At 40.3% G+C, this 17637-nt stretch overlaps 1 protein-coding gene across 7 annotated transcripts in view; it reads left to right on the top strand.

The window, feature by feature from the left end:
• Window positions 1-17637, top strand: part of col18a1a (collagen type XVIII alpha 1 chain a) — a 168434-nt gene that overhangs the window by 91234 nt on the left and 59563 nt on the right. For 2 of the 7 annotated variants that reach the window (XM_057852302.1, XM_057852301.1), the window contains exon 1: window positions 2924-3419. The exons of 2 other annotated variants lie outside the window; for them this stretch is intronic. In XM_057852302.1, coding sequence (XP_057708285.1) covers window positions 3023-3419 — 397 coding nt within the window. In that variant the 5' untranslated portion in view covers window positions 2924-3022. 3 more of the 7 variants (XM_057852300.1, XM_057852299.1, XM_057852303.1) reach the window with 2 other exon arrangements.

Raw genomic sequence — 17637 nt, 5'->3', positions numbered from 1 at the left:
ATTACCAACTGGGCAGGCTACTGTGTTTATTACCGTCAGGTTTCTTCACCACATAAATTCTGTATATTTACGTAGGTTTAGAAGCTGACAAGCCATGATGGGAATCACCGAGTCTTGCCACAGAAAGCTTTCTTTCTTGTTTCATGTTATCTTTTTTCTTATTGACGTCAGCATCTGATTAAAAAAAAAAAAAAAAATTGTTTTCTTGTTTAAAGATTGACGCCAACGCAAGTACCTTGATTTAAATAAAGCAATATGCATATGTTATTGGCACTTTTGGTGTTATGTCACAAAATAAAGGGAGACACAAGTTGCCACAGAAGTTGTGGTAGGAGTTTCATTTTGACTCCAAGATCGAAAGAATGTAGACATTTGTTTGGTGAAAAAAGGCAATCACAAGTCCCTTATTCATTTTTGGCTTGAAGCTGTCTTATGATTCCTCTCAAGTGTCTGAATAGAATTAAAATATGTCTGACCTTGTGATTAAAAAACTTTCGCCAAGCAAGTTCTGTTCTTGGCCTGGCTAGAATACACCCTTGCTGCAATTTCAGGTTTGCTCTCTCAGTAACTTACATTCACTCTTTTACTCTGACAAAGACCCCAGACTGAAATATATTGGACACATAGATTTGTATTTTCTTTATGTACTTTTTTTTTTAACCATTGAAGTCCAGACCCTTGACAAGTACTAGAGTTCTATTCTTACAGAGGCAATGTAAATTGAATTTGTAAAGAAGTCGGAAGAAATTACAGTCTATCGTTAACCCACGCAGACAAAGAAATACAGTGATCCCTCCTTACTTCACGCTTCAAACTTTGTGCCCTTAGTCCTTCGCAGATTGTTTTTTTTTCCCAATTAAAAAAAAAAATAAAATAAAGATCAGCTATCCCGATCCAATCATCTTGGTCAGACAGTGCACTGGAGTTAGTTATTAAAGTTAACGATGATTGACAGACGTTAAGGTTTGATCTTGCCAGAGATGCTTGGAAGCCGAAACTTCAAAGCGCCGCATGCGCCAGTCATCATTTAGCTTGTTAATCACTTGCTGTGGCAACTTATTGTGTGCAAGTGAGCAGTTTGAACGGATTTGAGGGGACTCACTCAATTAGGCATTTAACTCATTCACTCCCAGCCATTTTAACCGGAGCAAGGCCTTTCGCTCCCGGCCGTTTTACTGGATTTTGACTGATTTTGCAAGGCCCACAGACAATTCTGTTCTATTGCTATACAAACCCACCAAAAGAAAGATTAGACTCTCTTCTTTCAGCAGGAAAAAAAGTAAGTTCATATCTTTTTCCATTCTTTAGAAATCAGCATGAGAAAATAGCTTAGTTTGAGCAATTTCCAATTTCTGATGAAAAAACAGAGAAATTGAGCTTTTCGTGAAAGCATACATTTCAAACATAACTTTGACTTTAACACAGCTATTTTTTGCTTTAGTTACATCCCAAACATCTGAATAATGTTTTCCTTTTACAAAATAACATAAACAACAAGACAAACAGAGCTTTTGATAGCAAAGTAACAATTTATTTACACATAACTGAGAGATGACGTTGTTGTCGCTGCGACAGCTGGGTAAACTTTTCCCTCAATGCCGCCTGTCTCATAAAGATGGATTTTTTTTTTAGTCTCTGCGGGGTCTGCTCGGCGAGCAGCACGGACTCAACGACATCGTCCGCTGCACTGGTGGTCCCGGTCGTTCTGCTCGGTCGTCCGCCACCTGGCATCCTTCCGCCGGTGCTCCGACCGTGTGCCCCGGCCGTTCGTTGCCGTTGAATCAGGTTGCAGGTCTTACCAAATGCGCTACTGCCCTCCAGTGGCCAGTTTTATTGCTTTAAAATGGATTATCAGCTGCTTTGGAGCGCAGTTGAATCAGAACCCAGAGATGTCTCTTATGAAAAAAAAAACGTAAAAGACAAGTAAATACATCTTTGGGACACTGAAACAATTAAAAATAGAACATATGTATACGTTTATGGGAGCAAATGAGTTATTAATAAAGACAAGCATTTTTCAAGTTATTCTTGTTTAAAAATGAGTCGGTGAGACAGTAACAATTATTAGATTTGAAGTGCTTAAAAAACATTTATTAAAATAGACTGTATATTTACCTTTTTTAAATTACTACACTTTGGGGAAAAAAAGGGGAAAAACATGTCTTATATGTATAACTTTCCAATGCTAAATTTGAATAAATACATTGAACACACACACACACACACAAAAAAAATTGGCAGTTTGCGGTTTTTCACTGATCGCGGCAGGTTCTGGGCCCCATTAACCTTGAAAAATGAGGGATCACTTTAATGCAAATATTACAATGAAAAACACGTTCTCAAAATGTCCTCTTGGTCTCACAAACATTGACGTTGTTCATGTGAACAATGGTGGTACACATTTCCTACCTGTATATTTAGGTTGATGGAAATACTTGCTCAAACTGGTTGCTACTGATGTTAAGGGTCTCTGTCAACTCATCCCAATAGCTGTATGAGAAACCAGTCTGGACTAGAAAGCAAGGCCTGGGTTGACTATGTGACATCAGAACACTTCAAACATGAATGGCACCAGTTCATGTAGCAGATCCAATGACGATGTTGTATGCACTAGTATATCTAGAACTATGAGCATTCATTTATGTGTCTACCCTTTCTCTTTTCTCATTTTTAGTTGCTTAGAGTAGACTTCAAGTTAGCGAGTCAAGGGAAACAGATTCCCCTTCGCAGGAAATGCTGTCATAATTCAAAGGTATAGGTCATCACAAGAGCACATTTTCATTGTTTCAACAAAAGAAGGAGGAGTTGAGAGAGGAACTATGGTCTGGGTAGCCAATGAGGATCACAACTCCTCCTGCTCTCTCCCCCTTGGACTATTTTGAATGGGTGCTCTCTTCACTTGTCTTCTCTGCAGAGTAGTGTGTGAAGAGACCCTGCAGGGTATGAGTAAGTGTGTGTTTGTGGTTCTGTGTGTAGAGGGTTGTGTTTGCCAGGACATGTCACAGTTCACTCAGGGAGTCTGATGAGCAAACAGGTGATTGTGCTCAACAGTGCATCCAAGATGAGGACCCATTGTGAAACTTTGTTTTTGTTGATACTTTGTGTGGGCAACTCTGATGCTTGGTTTTGGTCCTGGACTGGGACCACCACTACGGCCCCATTAGCGGATCATGAGGGGTCTGGCAGTCCCACTAGTAGTGGGGAATTACCAACCGAGGGTATTCCAAGTTCTGGAGCAGAGGTCATTGAGGACAGAAGCGGTCACCAAAGTTTTAAACGGACTTGGCAGGGGACTCCTGAAGCTCTTCAACTAGCTACAATTACACCTACAGTGGAGATTGAACGTACATCATTCAAAGGCACAACCGAGATTTCACCAAGCACAAGTAATCCTGGTAATGAAACATCTTCGCTTAAAGGTACGGGTCCTCATGGATCTAATCTTGAAGGTCTTACAGGAAATGTTTCAGAAGTTGATTATCCATTTGGACAGTCTGATTCAGGTCTTTTGACTGAATCTGAATTTCCAACTAATAATGAAATTAGCGAGGGGTCTGGATTGGAAAGCCCTTTATCTGTGTTGGAAAAATCCCAAAAGTCGTCAGCCTCTGGTGGCCTTCAGAGTTTTGATGCAGGGGGCAATGTATTTTCTAAAGTTAATGATTCGAAGGTTCTAAAGAATGCTAGTAGAAGTAGTAGAATTGAGGAAAGTAGTAATCTTTCTTTTGGGAGCTTTATTTTGACTGCAAATCAGTCTGATAATTTGACAAATCCTGAATCAGCGACCCTTTCATATTTCCTAGACAAGATTTTTGAGAACACTTCTTTGGTAACAATGCGGGTACCTGAGGGCAAGCAACAAGTCGAAGATGATTCTGAAGATAACCAAAATTCATCTGGCACTATAAAAAACAATCACGAGAGAATATGGTCCTTATTACCAACTCCCAACGGGTTTAAGACACAATCAGATATACCAGATGACACAAAATTAGACAGTATAGTATCAAACCTAACTATCGAGCAGCAAGTCAATCAGGCATTATCAACTCCCCAGGCGGTAATATCCAACAACACTTCAATGCACACATCCGAAAGTCAGTTAAAACACAATAAAACCTACTCAGATGGTAAAAGTCGGACATCAGCCAAAGCAGACAAAGATTCTGCAAAACCACATATTAGTAAAACCCAACATTGTTTACTGCTGAACACATCGCTTCCATTTTGCTCATTCATGACTGGCAAGAAGTTTGTTGTGCCCAACCATCTCAACCAGACCAGCTTGGAAGAAGTCCAAGTAGTCCTAAATGACTGGGATTGGTTGTTGAGATCAAAGTGCCACCATGGCTTGGAGAAGTTCTTCTGTCTTCTGTCACTACCAAGGTGTGGCTCACCAATGACGCTGCTGCCTTGCCGAAGCTTTTGTGAAGGTTTAAGGGACAGTTGCTGGACGCTCCTGGATGAGGGACGTCTCCCTGTGGAGTGCCACAAACTTCCCGAAGAGGAGGATGATGGGTATCATTGCTTGTCAGTTTTTAATCAGAAAGGTAATGACTGGTTCAAGTGATAACCAATTTTGGCATTTGTTTTGAACCAATCTTCAAAAGCTCCCTCTCCCGAGTCTGTCTAAAACTAAATCAATTACCCAATCACTTCCTGTATTCAACTACATCCCCTCACTTCAAAGGGTATCCCAATGTACAGGAATAACAATCGGAAGATAATGAAGCATGCATTGCTATTAATTGGGTGGTCATTCTATAACAGCATGTGCCTTGCAACCTGTAAACTTTGCATGTTTTTATTACCTTGTCCATTTACCGTATTGGCCCGAATATAAGACGGTGTTTTTTGCATTGAAATAACACTGAAAAAGAGGGGGTCGTCTTATATTCGCGGTCTAGACATTATACCCATTCACGACGCTAGATGGCGCCAGATATCATTGAATTGATGTTCTGTCATGACAGATCTCAGCTACTCTCCCCATTCATGAAGCTAGATGGCGCCAGATATGATTGAAGACATGTTCTGTTATAACAAATCTCAGCTTCTCTCAAGTTTAACCAGTTTGCATTATTTTATTGCAATGTTTTTCCTTATTCAGATTTGTTTCAAGACTACCGTTACAGTTAGACTTCACTTTGATGGTTAATGCAGTTATTGCAATTTTGTTGTTTTATCACAATAGATTGGTTTATTTACGTTTCAAAAACCAGAATCCATTCATTTACAAATGTGATTGCACTTTTACATATTTAAATATTCAGATATTAAGATTTGAATGAGGCAAAATAACATGCTTTTTCTCTCAAATATATTGTTATAATCATATGTTGCGGATGTACTGTAATTATTTTCTGTATAAAAAATAATTTGGTGTTCAAAAAGTCTTTTTTCAAACTTGAGTCTTGATAAAGAGGGGGTCGTTAAATAATCAGGGCCGTCTCATATTCGGGCCAATACGGTAAATTGCATGCGTAGTAACCTGATAATTACACACAAGTACACACACCCACATGCACACAAGTAGAGGTATAATGTACAAATGCATGTCTAGCGCGCTTGATGTATAGTATTGAAAATTTTTGATAATGCAGGATGTGAGCATTATTTTTAGCATCTACATGATCTTACTTTTTTACTTTAGAGTGATGCTAAGATGATTCCTTAGCATTTAAAATATTGGCTCATGAGCAGTCTAGATTAATGTTTGGCTATGCTTTGTTAGTATTCTGTATTTTTATAGCATGGGAATGTTCTTTACGGCATGAGAATGCTCGTAGTAAATTCCATTTAGTGATTAAAGTGACTGATAGTAGTGAACCTAATAAAATCGATGTACCTTCTAGATCACATCAAGCATGCTATTCACTAAAATTAGGAGAACTGAAATTATTAAAATGTTTATGACCAACTGTCAGATTGTTAATATGACAAATATCCAGTTTTGTAGTCTTCTCTAAGTAGGTTATGTTTCTGTGATGAAGATGCAACCAAATCCTTGCCCTGCCCTCCTCCTTCAGTTCATATCAGCGACTGTTCAAGCAGATCTTTTTACAGTGTCACTATCTTCCTGACAGCTTGCTTTGATGACAGATTGAGTGGTCTTAGTTCTTTTTGTGCCCACACTAAATGTGACGCGTTTGGCCAAAAATTTAACTGAGCAGTGTTGTTTTTGGCAGCCATTTTAATTTTCGTCATAGTCTTTTGGACAAAAATACTTATTAGTAGGGTTGTTCCGATCATGTTTTTTTGCTCCCGATCCGATCCCGATCGTTTTAGTTTGAGTATCTGCCAATCCCGATATTTCCCGATCCGATTGCTTTTTTTTGGCTCCCAATTCAATTCCAATCATTCCCGATAATTTTTCCCGATCATATACAGTACATTTTGGCAATGCATTAAGAAAAAAATGAATAAAACTCGGACGACTATATACATTCAACATACAATACATAAGTACTGTATTTGTTTATTATGACAATAAATCCGCAAGATGGCATTAACATTTTTTCTGTGAGAGGGATCCACGGATAGAAAGACTTGTGACTTTGTATATTGTGACTAAATATTGCCATCTAGTTTATTTGTTGAGCTTTCAGTAAATGATACTGTGGCCATCCCAAATGCATGATGGGAAGTGGAACCATGACTGTGCGTCGTGCTACCAATTGATATATCGTCTCTGCGTTGGGAAATAACTTAAGGTGTTAAGACAAAGATTAATTGCCACCTTGCTTCCTTACATTGCTTCCCATGATATTTCTATTCATAGGGAGAGGGATTGCAAGGCTGTAGCCAATTAAAAAAAAGGCTCCAAAGGCTGCCAAAATTCACTCTACTCATTTTGCGCTGCCTTTTATCTCTCTATACAGGTAAAACGGTGTCATTACAGATTGAGCGCGACAATGAGTGAGAGGGTCGTGCAGCGCATACATTAATTGCGTTAAAAATTTTAACGTGACACATTTTTTAATAAATTAATTGCCGCTATTATCGGGATATTTTTGATAACCCTATCTTAAGCCTAAACTAAAGATTCTGGATGAGTGTAACATATTATGTCTGTAACGTTAAATACAATTAGAAAACGATTTAATTAAAATATATACAGTATATATATATATATATATTTAAAAAAGGCATGGCCGATATTTTTTTGCCGATTCCGATACTTTGAAAATGACGTGATCGGACCCGATCGATCGGCATCTCTACTTATTAGTCTTCATCATACTTGAGTCATTTCAAAATGTGTTCGTCTTGGTCTAGTTTTAGTCAACGATAACACAGACAAATTTTGTCTAGTTTTAGTCGACAATTCTCAAAATGTTTTCGTCTATAAACTTCAAATGTTTTAGTCAATAAATCAAGGTTTCCAACAATTTGATGAGCACAAAACTGAAGAGTCTACAAGAGCATCACCATTTTTATGATAATACACACTCAGCAGGAAAACAGCACATTATTTGCAATTAATTAAACTTACCTGGATGCCACCAATTGTATTTACAATGTTTTCCAGGAGTTTAAGAAGGCACAGAGTCACAGCGCTAAATGCTAACGCCAACGCTGAGCTAGCGCTACAAGTTATTTTAGTGTGTGATGATCACTCAGCACAGATCTTTAAGAAAGCAAAACTTACCAAGCAGCACCTGACACAAAAGGAGCCTGGAATGGGCACAGGCTTACTCACCCGCCGGTGTGGGGCGGGGGTAAGGCGCAGCACGTCACATGAGTGACACGACCAAACACTGCTAAATGCATGCTAACTACACATACAACAATTACATTGTAAGGGCGTAACGGTACATGTGTTTGTATTGAACCGTTTCGGTACATGGTGCTCGGTTCGGAATGGTGGCGTATCGAACGAGTTTCTGACGTAATATAACCCTCACTTTTCGAGGCTGTGAGTCGATCGGGTTACAGTTTCTTTGTGTAAATTATATTTACTCAGTCTTCTCTACTATAATGAGGACCAACACGGTAGGACAGTATAACCCAGAAACGTCAACGGCGCGACAACGTGGCCGCCGTGAAACGCGGGCGTTAAAGTCAATCAGCCAATGCACACCAGTCGCAGTGCGGCCGCGTTTTAGACGCGTCCCAGAAGTGGCTCAACACGACGCACGCGAAAAGAAGGCAGAGTTTATTTTTTTGACGCGAGACGCGACCCTTCTGCGTCAATGCTACTACCGGTAGCTAGGATCTGGCAGACCGGAAGTCACTCGTGTAAAAATACGGTGGATCCAGTCGATTTTCAAACTAATATGCAATCGTAACCCACTTTTTGAGTCCATCAGATCTCTTGAGTGGTAGATCGGGGCACAGTTGACTTGTCTTTGTTGATTTACTGCTGTCTTCTCTGCTATAATAATAACCAACACGGCCCAGTGTTCAATACAAAACCCTCCTACCACAACAAAAAAAGTAGGAACTAATATTCACAAAGGAACTAAAGTGTATACAACATAAAATATACAATATAAATGAATACTACATCACATTTGTAAAATATAAACACATAATAAAATAAATAATAGCCCATTTAAATAAAATACATTGAAATGAGCTAAAACACCTGTAATTAAATAATAAGAATTATACACACAGATCCTGCTTACACAATTAAATTTAATAATATTTGTGTGGCGCTTTAACTTGAGAAAATCCACCAATAAAGCTTTTGAAAACCGTTCATAAGAAAAAAAAAAGATTCATTGAGGCATTTCATTTTTAAAATACATGTTGAAATCTTTGTCATTGGGATTGCTTTTCTCTTTAGGACAGGACTTCTTTTTTCTTCTTACTTTCAGAAAGAAAGCTAAACTGACCAATACGCGGGGTCTGAAAGGCAAATTGTTGTTGGATTATCTTTAAATACCCGCTACTTTTTGAGCAGAATTCTAGCTTTGTATAGGCTAATGTTCCTATTGTTGAAAGCACAAAGGTGTGTAATAAACAACTAGCACATTTATATTTTTCATTTTGGTTTCTTACTGTACCGAAAATGAACCGAACCGTGACCTCAAAACCGAGGTACGCACCGAACCGAGATTTTTGTGTACCGTTACACCCCTATTACATTGGCATGCAACTACTCAGAATCTCTGACCTGAAGCCCAACTACTCATTGGTTTGGATGTTTCTGACACTTTTTCTTATCAGGAGCAGTGAAGATTTGAGGAGTATACACTCTTCTTTGGACCTTAATAACCACCTACCACTACATCATTTAATTATAGCCTATCATTCAAGTATGTGACCTGATTTTCTTACATCTATATGTCGAACAACTATATCACTGGGCCACCAAGCACAAACACAGACGTATTTCTGCAGAATCAGTCTGCAGATGTGGGAGAGTCATCAGCACACAAGTATTCCGACATATGTTTATATGTACATGGTGATAAATCTGAATGGGATATGTTTACTCTGGGGGGTAGTAAGGCAGGATGTTTAAGTAACACTAGCCTTGTGGATGATTTTATATGGTTGTAGGTTGCTGATATCATCAGAAGGCATTCCTATATTGGTCTCAAAGTACCTGTTCACTTTTCTTGATTGTAAAACTTGATATACAGTATCTTACCTATTAGATTCAGTTGCCATTTGTAATTATTAGCTGGTTGTATCTGTCTTTATTTATTTTGTATCTGGAGCACTCTGGACAATTTCCCACCATTTTGGAAAGATTGAGATTGTATAGCTTGACAGAAATGTCCATAGCATATTCCATATGTGTTTACCTTGGACTCACTTTGGATTGGCTCTGAAGAGGGTGCAAATGTGGGCACGGTGCAGTCTAAACATTTTGTTGCCAGAAACTTACTGGGCCCCAGGATTCATTTTGCAGTCATGTGAGAACTGAGGATGTAGCACACTTAAGGATGCATCCCCAAAGGTTATATGTATATCCTGTTATGGTAGGAACAATAAGGGTTAAGAGCAGTTTGTGTTCTTCCTTAGTGACAGACACAAAACCTGGTGACCTTTTCAATACTGTATTTGTGCTTAAAGTGACGGGAAAGACAAATTTTATTGCGTAGGAATTGCCTTTATTTTGCTTATAAATCAACTTGTTAAAGGGATCCTCGGACTTAAAGACTTTTAAGCTCTAATAAGCCAAAATTGTTTTCTTTTACTAAAATATGTTATTAGAAACATATTACTGCCATTGATTTAAAAATGACCTAATGAAGGCGCCATGTTTTACGCGTGCAACGCACGCTGGGGGTGATGACGCGGTTGGCCTGGACTGGGAGAATAGCTGTGCTAACTCGCAAGTGAAGCTAGTACTGGCACGATTTTTGTCACATTCTGCTGTTGTTCAGATTGTTTTGTTAGAGAGATGTGGGATGATTTCCCAACGTCCTACCTGCATCCAATTCCATCTCATCAGCAGTGTCTTTAAACCGATCCTAGGCGGCTTGCCGAGATATTGACTCGCTGCCATATGACAGTTTGTTATTGTTTTTTAGTTTGTCTGCCTCTCACTGCGGTTTTCCCTCGGGTTTAAAAAAAATATATATATATATTGATCCCGACCTACTGTCACGGACTCTTTTTGTGTCTCCCTTTTCGCAATCGCATGTTTTTTTTGTTTGTTCAATAAACCCTTTTACACAATCCCTATGTTATTGTTGTCTGCTTGCTGTCTAAAGTGAGCCGCATCTTTTTAATTCCGTGGTCAAGCCAGCCGCACTTTCTCTCCAGTTGCGTCTCTCTTTCAGGTTTTACCGCACGGACAGTGCATGTCATGTAAAGAACCATCACATATGTATAACACTTTTGTAATCATTGGGCAGTTCTTTGTAGGGCTGATCTTTTTGTACTTAGCAGGAAAGGATTATTGCTTTTGTCAGCAGGTAGTATTGGTGATTTAAAAAATATATATATCCACATAAAGTTTTCAAAGCTGTGACTTTCCAGATGATTAAATGTTTTCTCAAATGTTACACACAATCCCAAAGTTGGACATATAGTACACTTTCATGCTGCATACAGCTTTTTTACCATGGAATCACAATGGTGGTGCCCCATTTTGAATACTGTTGGAAAAGGAAGATGTTTTATCGACATGACAAATGAGTACCATAAACCCGGCACAACTCCATTCAGTGACTCTTTGCTTGACCTTGGGGTTGTCATTGGTTAACAAAGGTTCTTAAGAATGCAGTTGAAATGCTAATGGATAAGTTTGTGTGTGTTGGCTTACTGTGGTTCAAAAACATGTCAAGGAAGCAGATGTGATGGCATGCACCAAGTCGAACTAAGACATTTTGCGCGAAAATGTTTGAAATTTAATTCTGCAGCCTTTGGAGCGTTTGACATTCAAGGTTCCGCTTTTGAAGACGGCTTTCTATGGTTTTTATGCTTTGTGAAACAGAGTCAAACTGGAATCAGTACTTTTCAAATGCAGCAGATAGATTAATTATTTATTATTTATAAAAGGAGTTCGCTGAATCCCAACAGGTTGTTGCTGTGTCTGATTACAGTTGTGACATTGATATGGATCAATACCAGCGAGCTTAGGTTCTACATAATATATGAGAAGAATATGTCTTTGTGATAAAGGAGTGTCTTTAAATTTTTAAAGAACAGTGCACACTCATGATACGAGAACCATCAGTTCCACAACCAAGTTCGTAACGTGAATGAGTACATACCATGTATGTATTTTCTTTATAAGAAATACAGGTAGTCGTACGGGTACCTGATGTACCCGACTTATACGATTTTGGCTTTACGACACTGGAGTCTCGTTTTTTTGTTTTTTTTTCTTTTTATGATAATGTTGACTTTTGTTTTGTGATGCCTGTTTTTATTTAGGCGTGGGAAGCATAGAGCAGGTAGTTCTTCCGCACGCGAGTCAGAGCGCATATACACACAAAGAAGTAGTTGTGCAGCCAAGTGAGAGAGAGGGCAAACATTACAAGCGCACATTTGTTGCTCGTGAAGCATCCACAGAGGCAACACCTGTAAACATCACCTTTTGTACAGTTTATCATGCGTTTTCAATTATGGTCGAATACTTGTGGCAAGTTTATGTGATTGTTTTTGAAGATGTGCGGACGCTAACAGATACATGCTAATCGTTTGTGTAGATTGTTGTTGCTGTATCAGCAGCTAGTTATAAACTAAATTTTAATTGGTGTTGTTGAAGATGAAACAGATTTAGTTTTAGTTTTATTTTAGTTTCAGTTGATCTTATGAGCAGCTGAATAAAGTCAGCAAACCACACAAACATCTGACATTGTCATCTGAGCTTAGCTCGCTGTCTAGCTTGGACCTAGTAGCTCCAACATCTTGGCGAGGACTGTGCAATGACATATAATACATGTTTTTAATAGTTATTTTGAGATTTAGTGGGTATCTAGGTGAACTTAAAGGGCTAATTCCGGCCTACGTGGAAATTCTGGTTACATCTCCAGCGTAGGAACGAAACTCATTCGTAACTACCTGTAATTGAATTCCAGTTAATGTGGCAATGACCCCCCAATGTTACCTAAAAAAATAATTCAAGGCATCCTTTTTAGGCTAAATAATCTGAAAAAGAAAAAACTATCAAACAATGTTATTTATCTACAAGCACTTACCATGAGGGCTGGAGTCTTCTAGCAACTTAGCATAAGTACGTCTTCTAGCGACTTAACATAAGTGCGAGCCAGCCAGGTTTATACTCTTTGCAAAGATCACTAACACACACGCTTTTCATGTTTTCTTTTTATTTTTTGCTTTGTTTCAACTACGCGCATGGCCATTTCCCTGGGGGACATGGTTAATGTTCACTTGTAAGCACAAACGTGAGATGCTTGATGCCCTCTATCGGGACGCCAAGACACTAAAGCCCCTTTCACGTACGCCTAATCACCGCTAAAATCCCTGGATTTAAACGGGCAGCCCTTGCATGTGAAAGCAATTTCCCGGGTCGACTGACAGGGAGATTACGCGGACATAATGTCCTGGACATTCCCGGGATGAGGCGTATGTAAAAGCAAGCGTTAAATTCCCGGGTCACAGCACGTTGGCTGATGACGTAAATATCATGGTGGGCCGATCGTCACTTCCTCTTTCTTCGCAGTAAGAAGAAAAGCGGTAAACAAACATCGCAATTATCAACATGGTAAGCTGGAAATAGCTAAATTAAACTGAAAACATAAAATTATGAATTGTTACTGGATCGTAGAGCCAAGGAAGAGAGTCCATCGTCCATCTTTGGAAATGTGTGGTTTATTTTGTTGCCGATGTTAGGGTCCGCAACTACAAAAACAAGGTTGTACCTAAGAGCAGAAAACAATAGAGGGATACGTTCAAGGGTTTATTAACACTTAAAGTCCTGAGTCTTTTTTAGGTGTTTTTGGCAGTTTTTTTTTTTTTTTTTTTTTTTAATTCAAAGTCCCCTTAGCACTAACAGTTTTGAAATGACCACTCCAAATAGAATGTAAGAATGCAAATTGACCAAACACAAAAATATAATACAAACAGTGAAAGTAAAGTACACAGAGAAGAACAGGAAAACAAATACAGTAATCATCACTTGAACATGCTTTTTACTCGCACGTCACTCGAACCTCTTATCTCCCACACTCTTATGTTGTCTTCCCTTTTCCTCATATCAAGCGTCAGCACCTCTTTGACCAATGAAATGAGCGGGATTGTCATTGTTCTGTCAGTTCATTGGTCAGAAAGCAGGAGAGGCGGGGGAATGCGTTCCCCTACATATTCTTGAAAACCACCACACCAGTACACTTCCTGCCTGCCACTCCCGCTCTTTGCTGATGTAATTGCTGGATGAATTCCGATTTGGGAGACTTGACAGTTCAGACCGCCACCACATTCTGGAAAAATGTGGCCCAGATTGGTTTTAAATACAAACCAAAATACACGCAATCGCGGAAAAGGGGGAATAACACAATGGGTTTGTGACAGTAGGTCGACGGATATCAATAATACTAACCTAAGCGGTAGGCATAGAGCCGATAAGACAACAAAACATCCATCCATCCATCCATCCATCCATCCATCCATCCATCCATCCATCCATCCATCCATCCATCCATCCATCCATCCATCCATCCATCCATCCATCCATCTTCTGCTTAGTCCGGGGTCAGGTCGCGGAGGCAGCAGCTTTAGCAGGTAAGCCCAGACTTCCCTCTCCCCAGCCACTTCAGCTAGCTCCTCCGGCGGGATTCCAAGACATTCCCAGGCCAGCCGAGCGACATAGTCTCTCCAGCGTGTCCTGGGTCGACCCCGAGGCCTCCCGCCGGTGGTACATGCCCGGAACACCTCTCCAGGGAGGCGTCCAGGAGGCATCCGAACCAGATGCCCGAGCCACCTCAACTGGCTCCTCTCAACGCGGAGGAGTAGCGGCTCGACACCAAGCCCCTCCCGGATGACCGGGCTTCTCACCCTATCTCTAAGGGAGAGCCCGGCCACCCTGCGGAGGAAACTCATTTCGGCCGCTTGTATCACGGGATCTTGTTCTTTCGGTCACGACCCACAGCTCGTGTCCATAGGTGAGGGCAGGAACGTAGATCGACCGATAAATCGAGAGCTTCGCCTTTTGGCTCAGCTCCTTCTTCACCACAACGGACCGGTGCAGAGTTCGCATCACTGCAGATGCTGCACCGATCCGCCTGTGAATCTCCCGCTGACAACAAAACAAATACACTTAAATACCAGCACAATATAGGGGATTTCAAAACAAGGGCGGCAGAGGTGTCCAATGGCAAGTTAATATCTCGGCACCCTTCTCTTGGATCACCTGGGCTTAAATACAGTCTTGATGAGCTTGAATTGGCTGCAGTTACGATGTCGGGAACGCTCCCACAACTGGTTCTGTAACAAAACACGATTTGACCATCATTGTGAAGATGCCGACCAAAAATGACGTAATGTCCGGGTCATAAAATCGCGCCAGCAGCCCTTCCCGCACAGAGAGCGCCACTGGGCAACACGGGACAAGTCTGTGAAAGTGTCCAACCCACGTCATTCTCGGGACATCTCTACATGTGTAAAAGCAATGGCGCGAGTAAATCCCACGTCACCTTACACAGGAATTTACCAGGATATGTTCGTGAAAATATCTTTAGGGGACAAAGGAGGAGAGCTTGCATGCCTCCAGGCGATACGCAATGGCACTCTGGACATGACAACCGAGACAGAAACTTTTCTGGCGATCGTATGGTGAACATTTGCTTGCATAATGTCAAGTTCAAAAATAGACCCTTAGGTAGACATTTGTAAAATTCCCCCAAAAATAAGGAGAGAAGACACTCAGTTTTCTTGGCCAAGGAGAGCAAAGAGGGACTAGACAGAGAAATGCTAGATTACGCTGTATAGTCACCAAAATTGATCTAAGGAAAAAAACCTCCTTGCTCTTTTTATTAGGGGTTTTGTCCACAGAAGGGTGCCGCCCTGAAGGGAGGGGGAAAGCAAGCTGGAGACACCCATGTGATTTTGGTTGGCTATGTGTGAGCATGTAGGTGGAACTAACTAAATACACGTGTGTAAGCAAGGGCACAGGTAAAGTGGTCAGAATGACCCAGACACTTCAGTTATGCAACGCTGCGGCCATGGAAGATGTCCTCGAATTGAAAATTGTCCTCGAAAGTCTGGACGAAAGTCTAGACGTAAGACGCTGAAGATGTCCTAGAAGGTCTAGTTACGCAATGTTGCGGCCATGAAGCAAGGCAGTTGTCATCCCGACCCTCTTTACTCTTTGTAACACTTAAACATTATACTACAACCTAGTATAGCAAGCAATAATCATTTACTGGTTATATCAATAAGAAAAAATATGGCAATATGTATTATGTATGTATTAGGTACGTATGAGCACAAGCAAATATTCAATCAATCAAGCAAATATTCACTCAACCCTCGATAATTAACTCAACACATAATGACATTCAGGTCCTCTCGTGACGATGCTTGTATCATGAAAAGTAAGTGTTAAGGTGACGTGCTCGTATTATGAGGGCCCACTGTGTTTTCTTTGGAGAGTTTTATCGTCTTCAAAGTTCTCAAAGAGCAATTCATGCACATCTGTCTTAAAAAGGTGAGATGCTTTCCTGGAGCAAGGAGTCTGGGATGATTTGGTTAGGAGGTCTGCCCTCCATTTGGCATATAATTCAAACAATGTGTGAAAGAATTACATCGGGCTAATATTTGTTTGGACTTTGAGATACATGTCTTTCCTGGGGCTACACATCCATCAATGATCCATTTATCTTTTATTTCACTACGTCCATAATGAGACCTTTGGAAATGCTATGAAATTATAGTACAATACGGTCTGTATAACTTAATAATAGGGTAAAGTCATTTATTGCTATCCTGTTAAGGCTTGACTTAGCTCTATGTCAGTGCAGATTCTAAAGTTTGCTTTTGGACCAGCATGTAAGAATATTCAGACTTGTGACAAGTGTTGTCGAGCACAAAGCTCGACCCCCGGGTTCGGGCAAACAACTCGTGTTTTTAGGATCTCAACAAAGCCCACCGCCAGCTCTACTGATCTCTAGCACTCACAGCGGCAGGGTGGCTTTGAACCCGCCAATGGAGCTTGAACACGAATCACCAGGCGGTAAACCAAAGCTTGTCTTCAAAGAATGAGAAACCTCAAGTGATGTCTCGTAACAGCGCTTTTTTTTTGTAAAAACACTGGGATACATCACTGTCCGTAATTAGTAATGGAAGTTTGTCAGACATAGACACCGTGCTATCTAAATATTTTGTTTGCATAAGTCTCCTTTAGTTATTATGTTAAGTCACCAATCACCCTGGGAGATGGAAGAATGAGGTAATACATGCAAGGGGCCCAGCTGATGGAGTGAACAATGGCGCAGTGTCATGCAGTAGATGTTGCACCGAGTCAGGCAACTTATTTACTTAGTCTCGAAGCAACGTGTTTTCACAAAAATGGACTTGGATGTCAGACAAAAGCGCTATATTTTCTTTAGTCTGACTTCAATCCGATTGATCTTCTATGTTTGTTTGAATTGGTTGCAGAGTTGAAGCGCAAAGGCCGACAAGCGCCATCTAGAGAAAAATAGAACCACGCCTATTAGCAGACTGCCTAGCATCATGTCGTTCCTCATTTCACCCTGAAAAACTTTATCACTGTGTAAAAATAAAGTTGTTAAACTGGCAAGTGCCATATGCTAGTGTTGTACACTCAGGACTTGATCTTGGTATAACATCACATTTTGAAGTTTTTGATCCAACTTGACCAAAAAAAGAATCAACCTGGGCCTCAGTCTTGGTTTTGGACTTTGGACTCACCAAAGTCTTGCTTTCAGTTTGGTCACTCTTGGTCTCACTTATTTTTTTTTGGACAAGTCTTGTTCCTAGCTTTGTTCTACTTGAGCAGAAAACCATCATCCACATTTTATTGTGGGGACCACAATCTCCACTGTAGTCGAACACAGTATTTGTATCTGTGCGTTGTGAGCATGTGAAATGTGATTTTTGCGTTAAACAGTATTGTAGAACATTCATACTGTCATGAAACCTTTTGGTGATAAGTTGATATGGTTCACCAGGCCTAAGGTACAGTGATGGAAAATAAGTATTTGAACACCCTGCGATTTTGCAAGTTCTCCAATTTGGAAATGATGG

This window comes from Corythoichthys intestinalis, chromosome 12, assembly GCF_030265065.1.
Source record: "Corythoichthys intestinalis isolate RoL2023-P3 chromosome 12, ASM3026506v1, whole genome shotgun sequence".
NCBI classification, from domain to species: domain Eukaryota; kingdom Metazoa; phylum Chordata; class Actinopteri; order Syngnathiformes; family Syngnathidae; genus Corythoichthys; species Corythoichthys intestinalis.
This window is presented reverse-complemented; position numbering and strand designations above follow the sequence as displayed.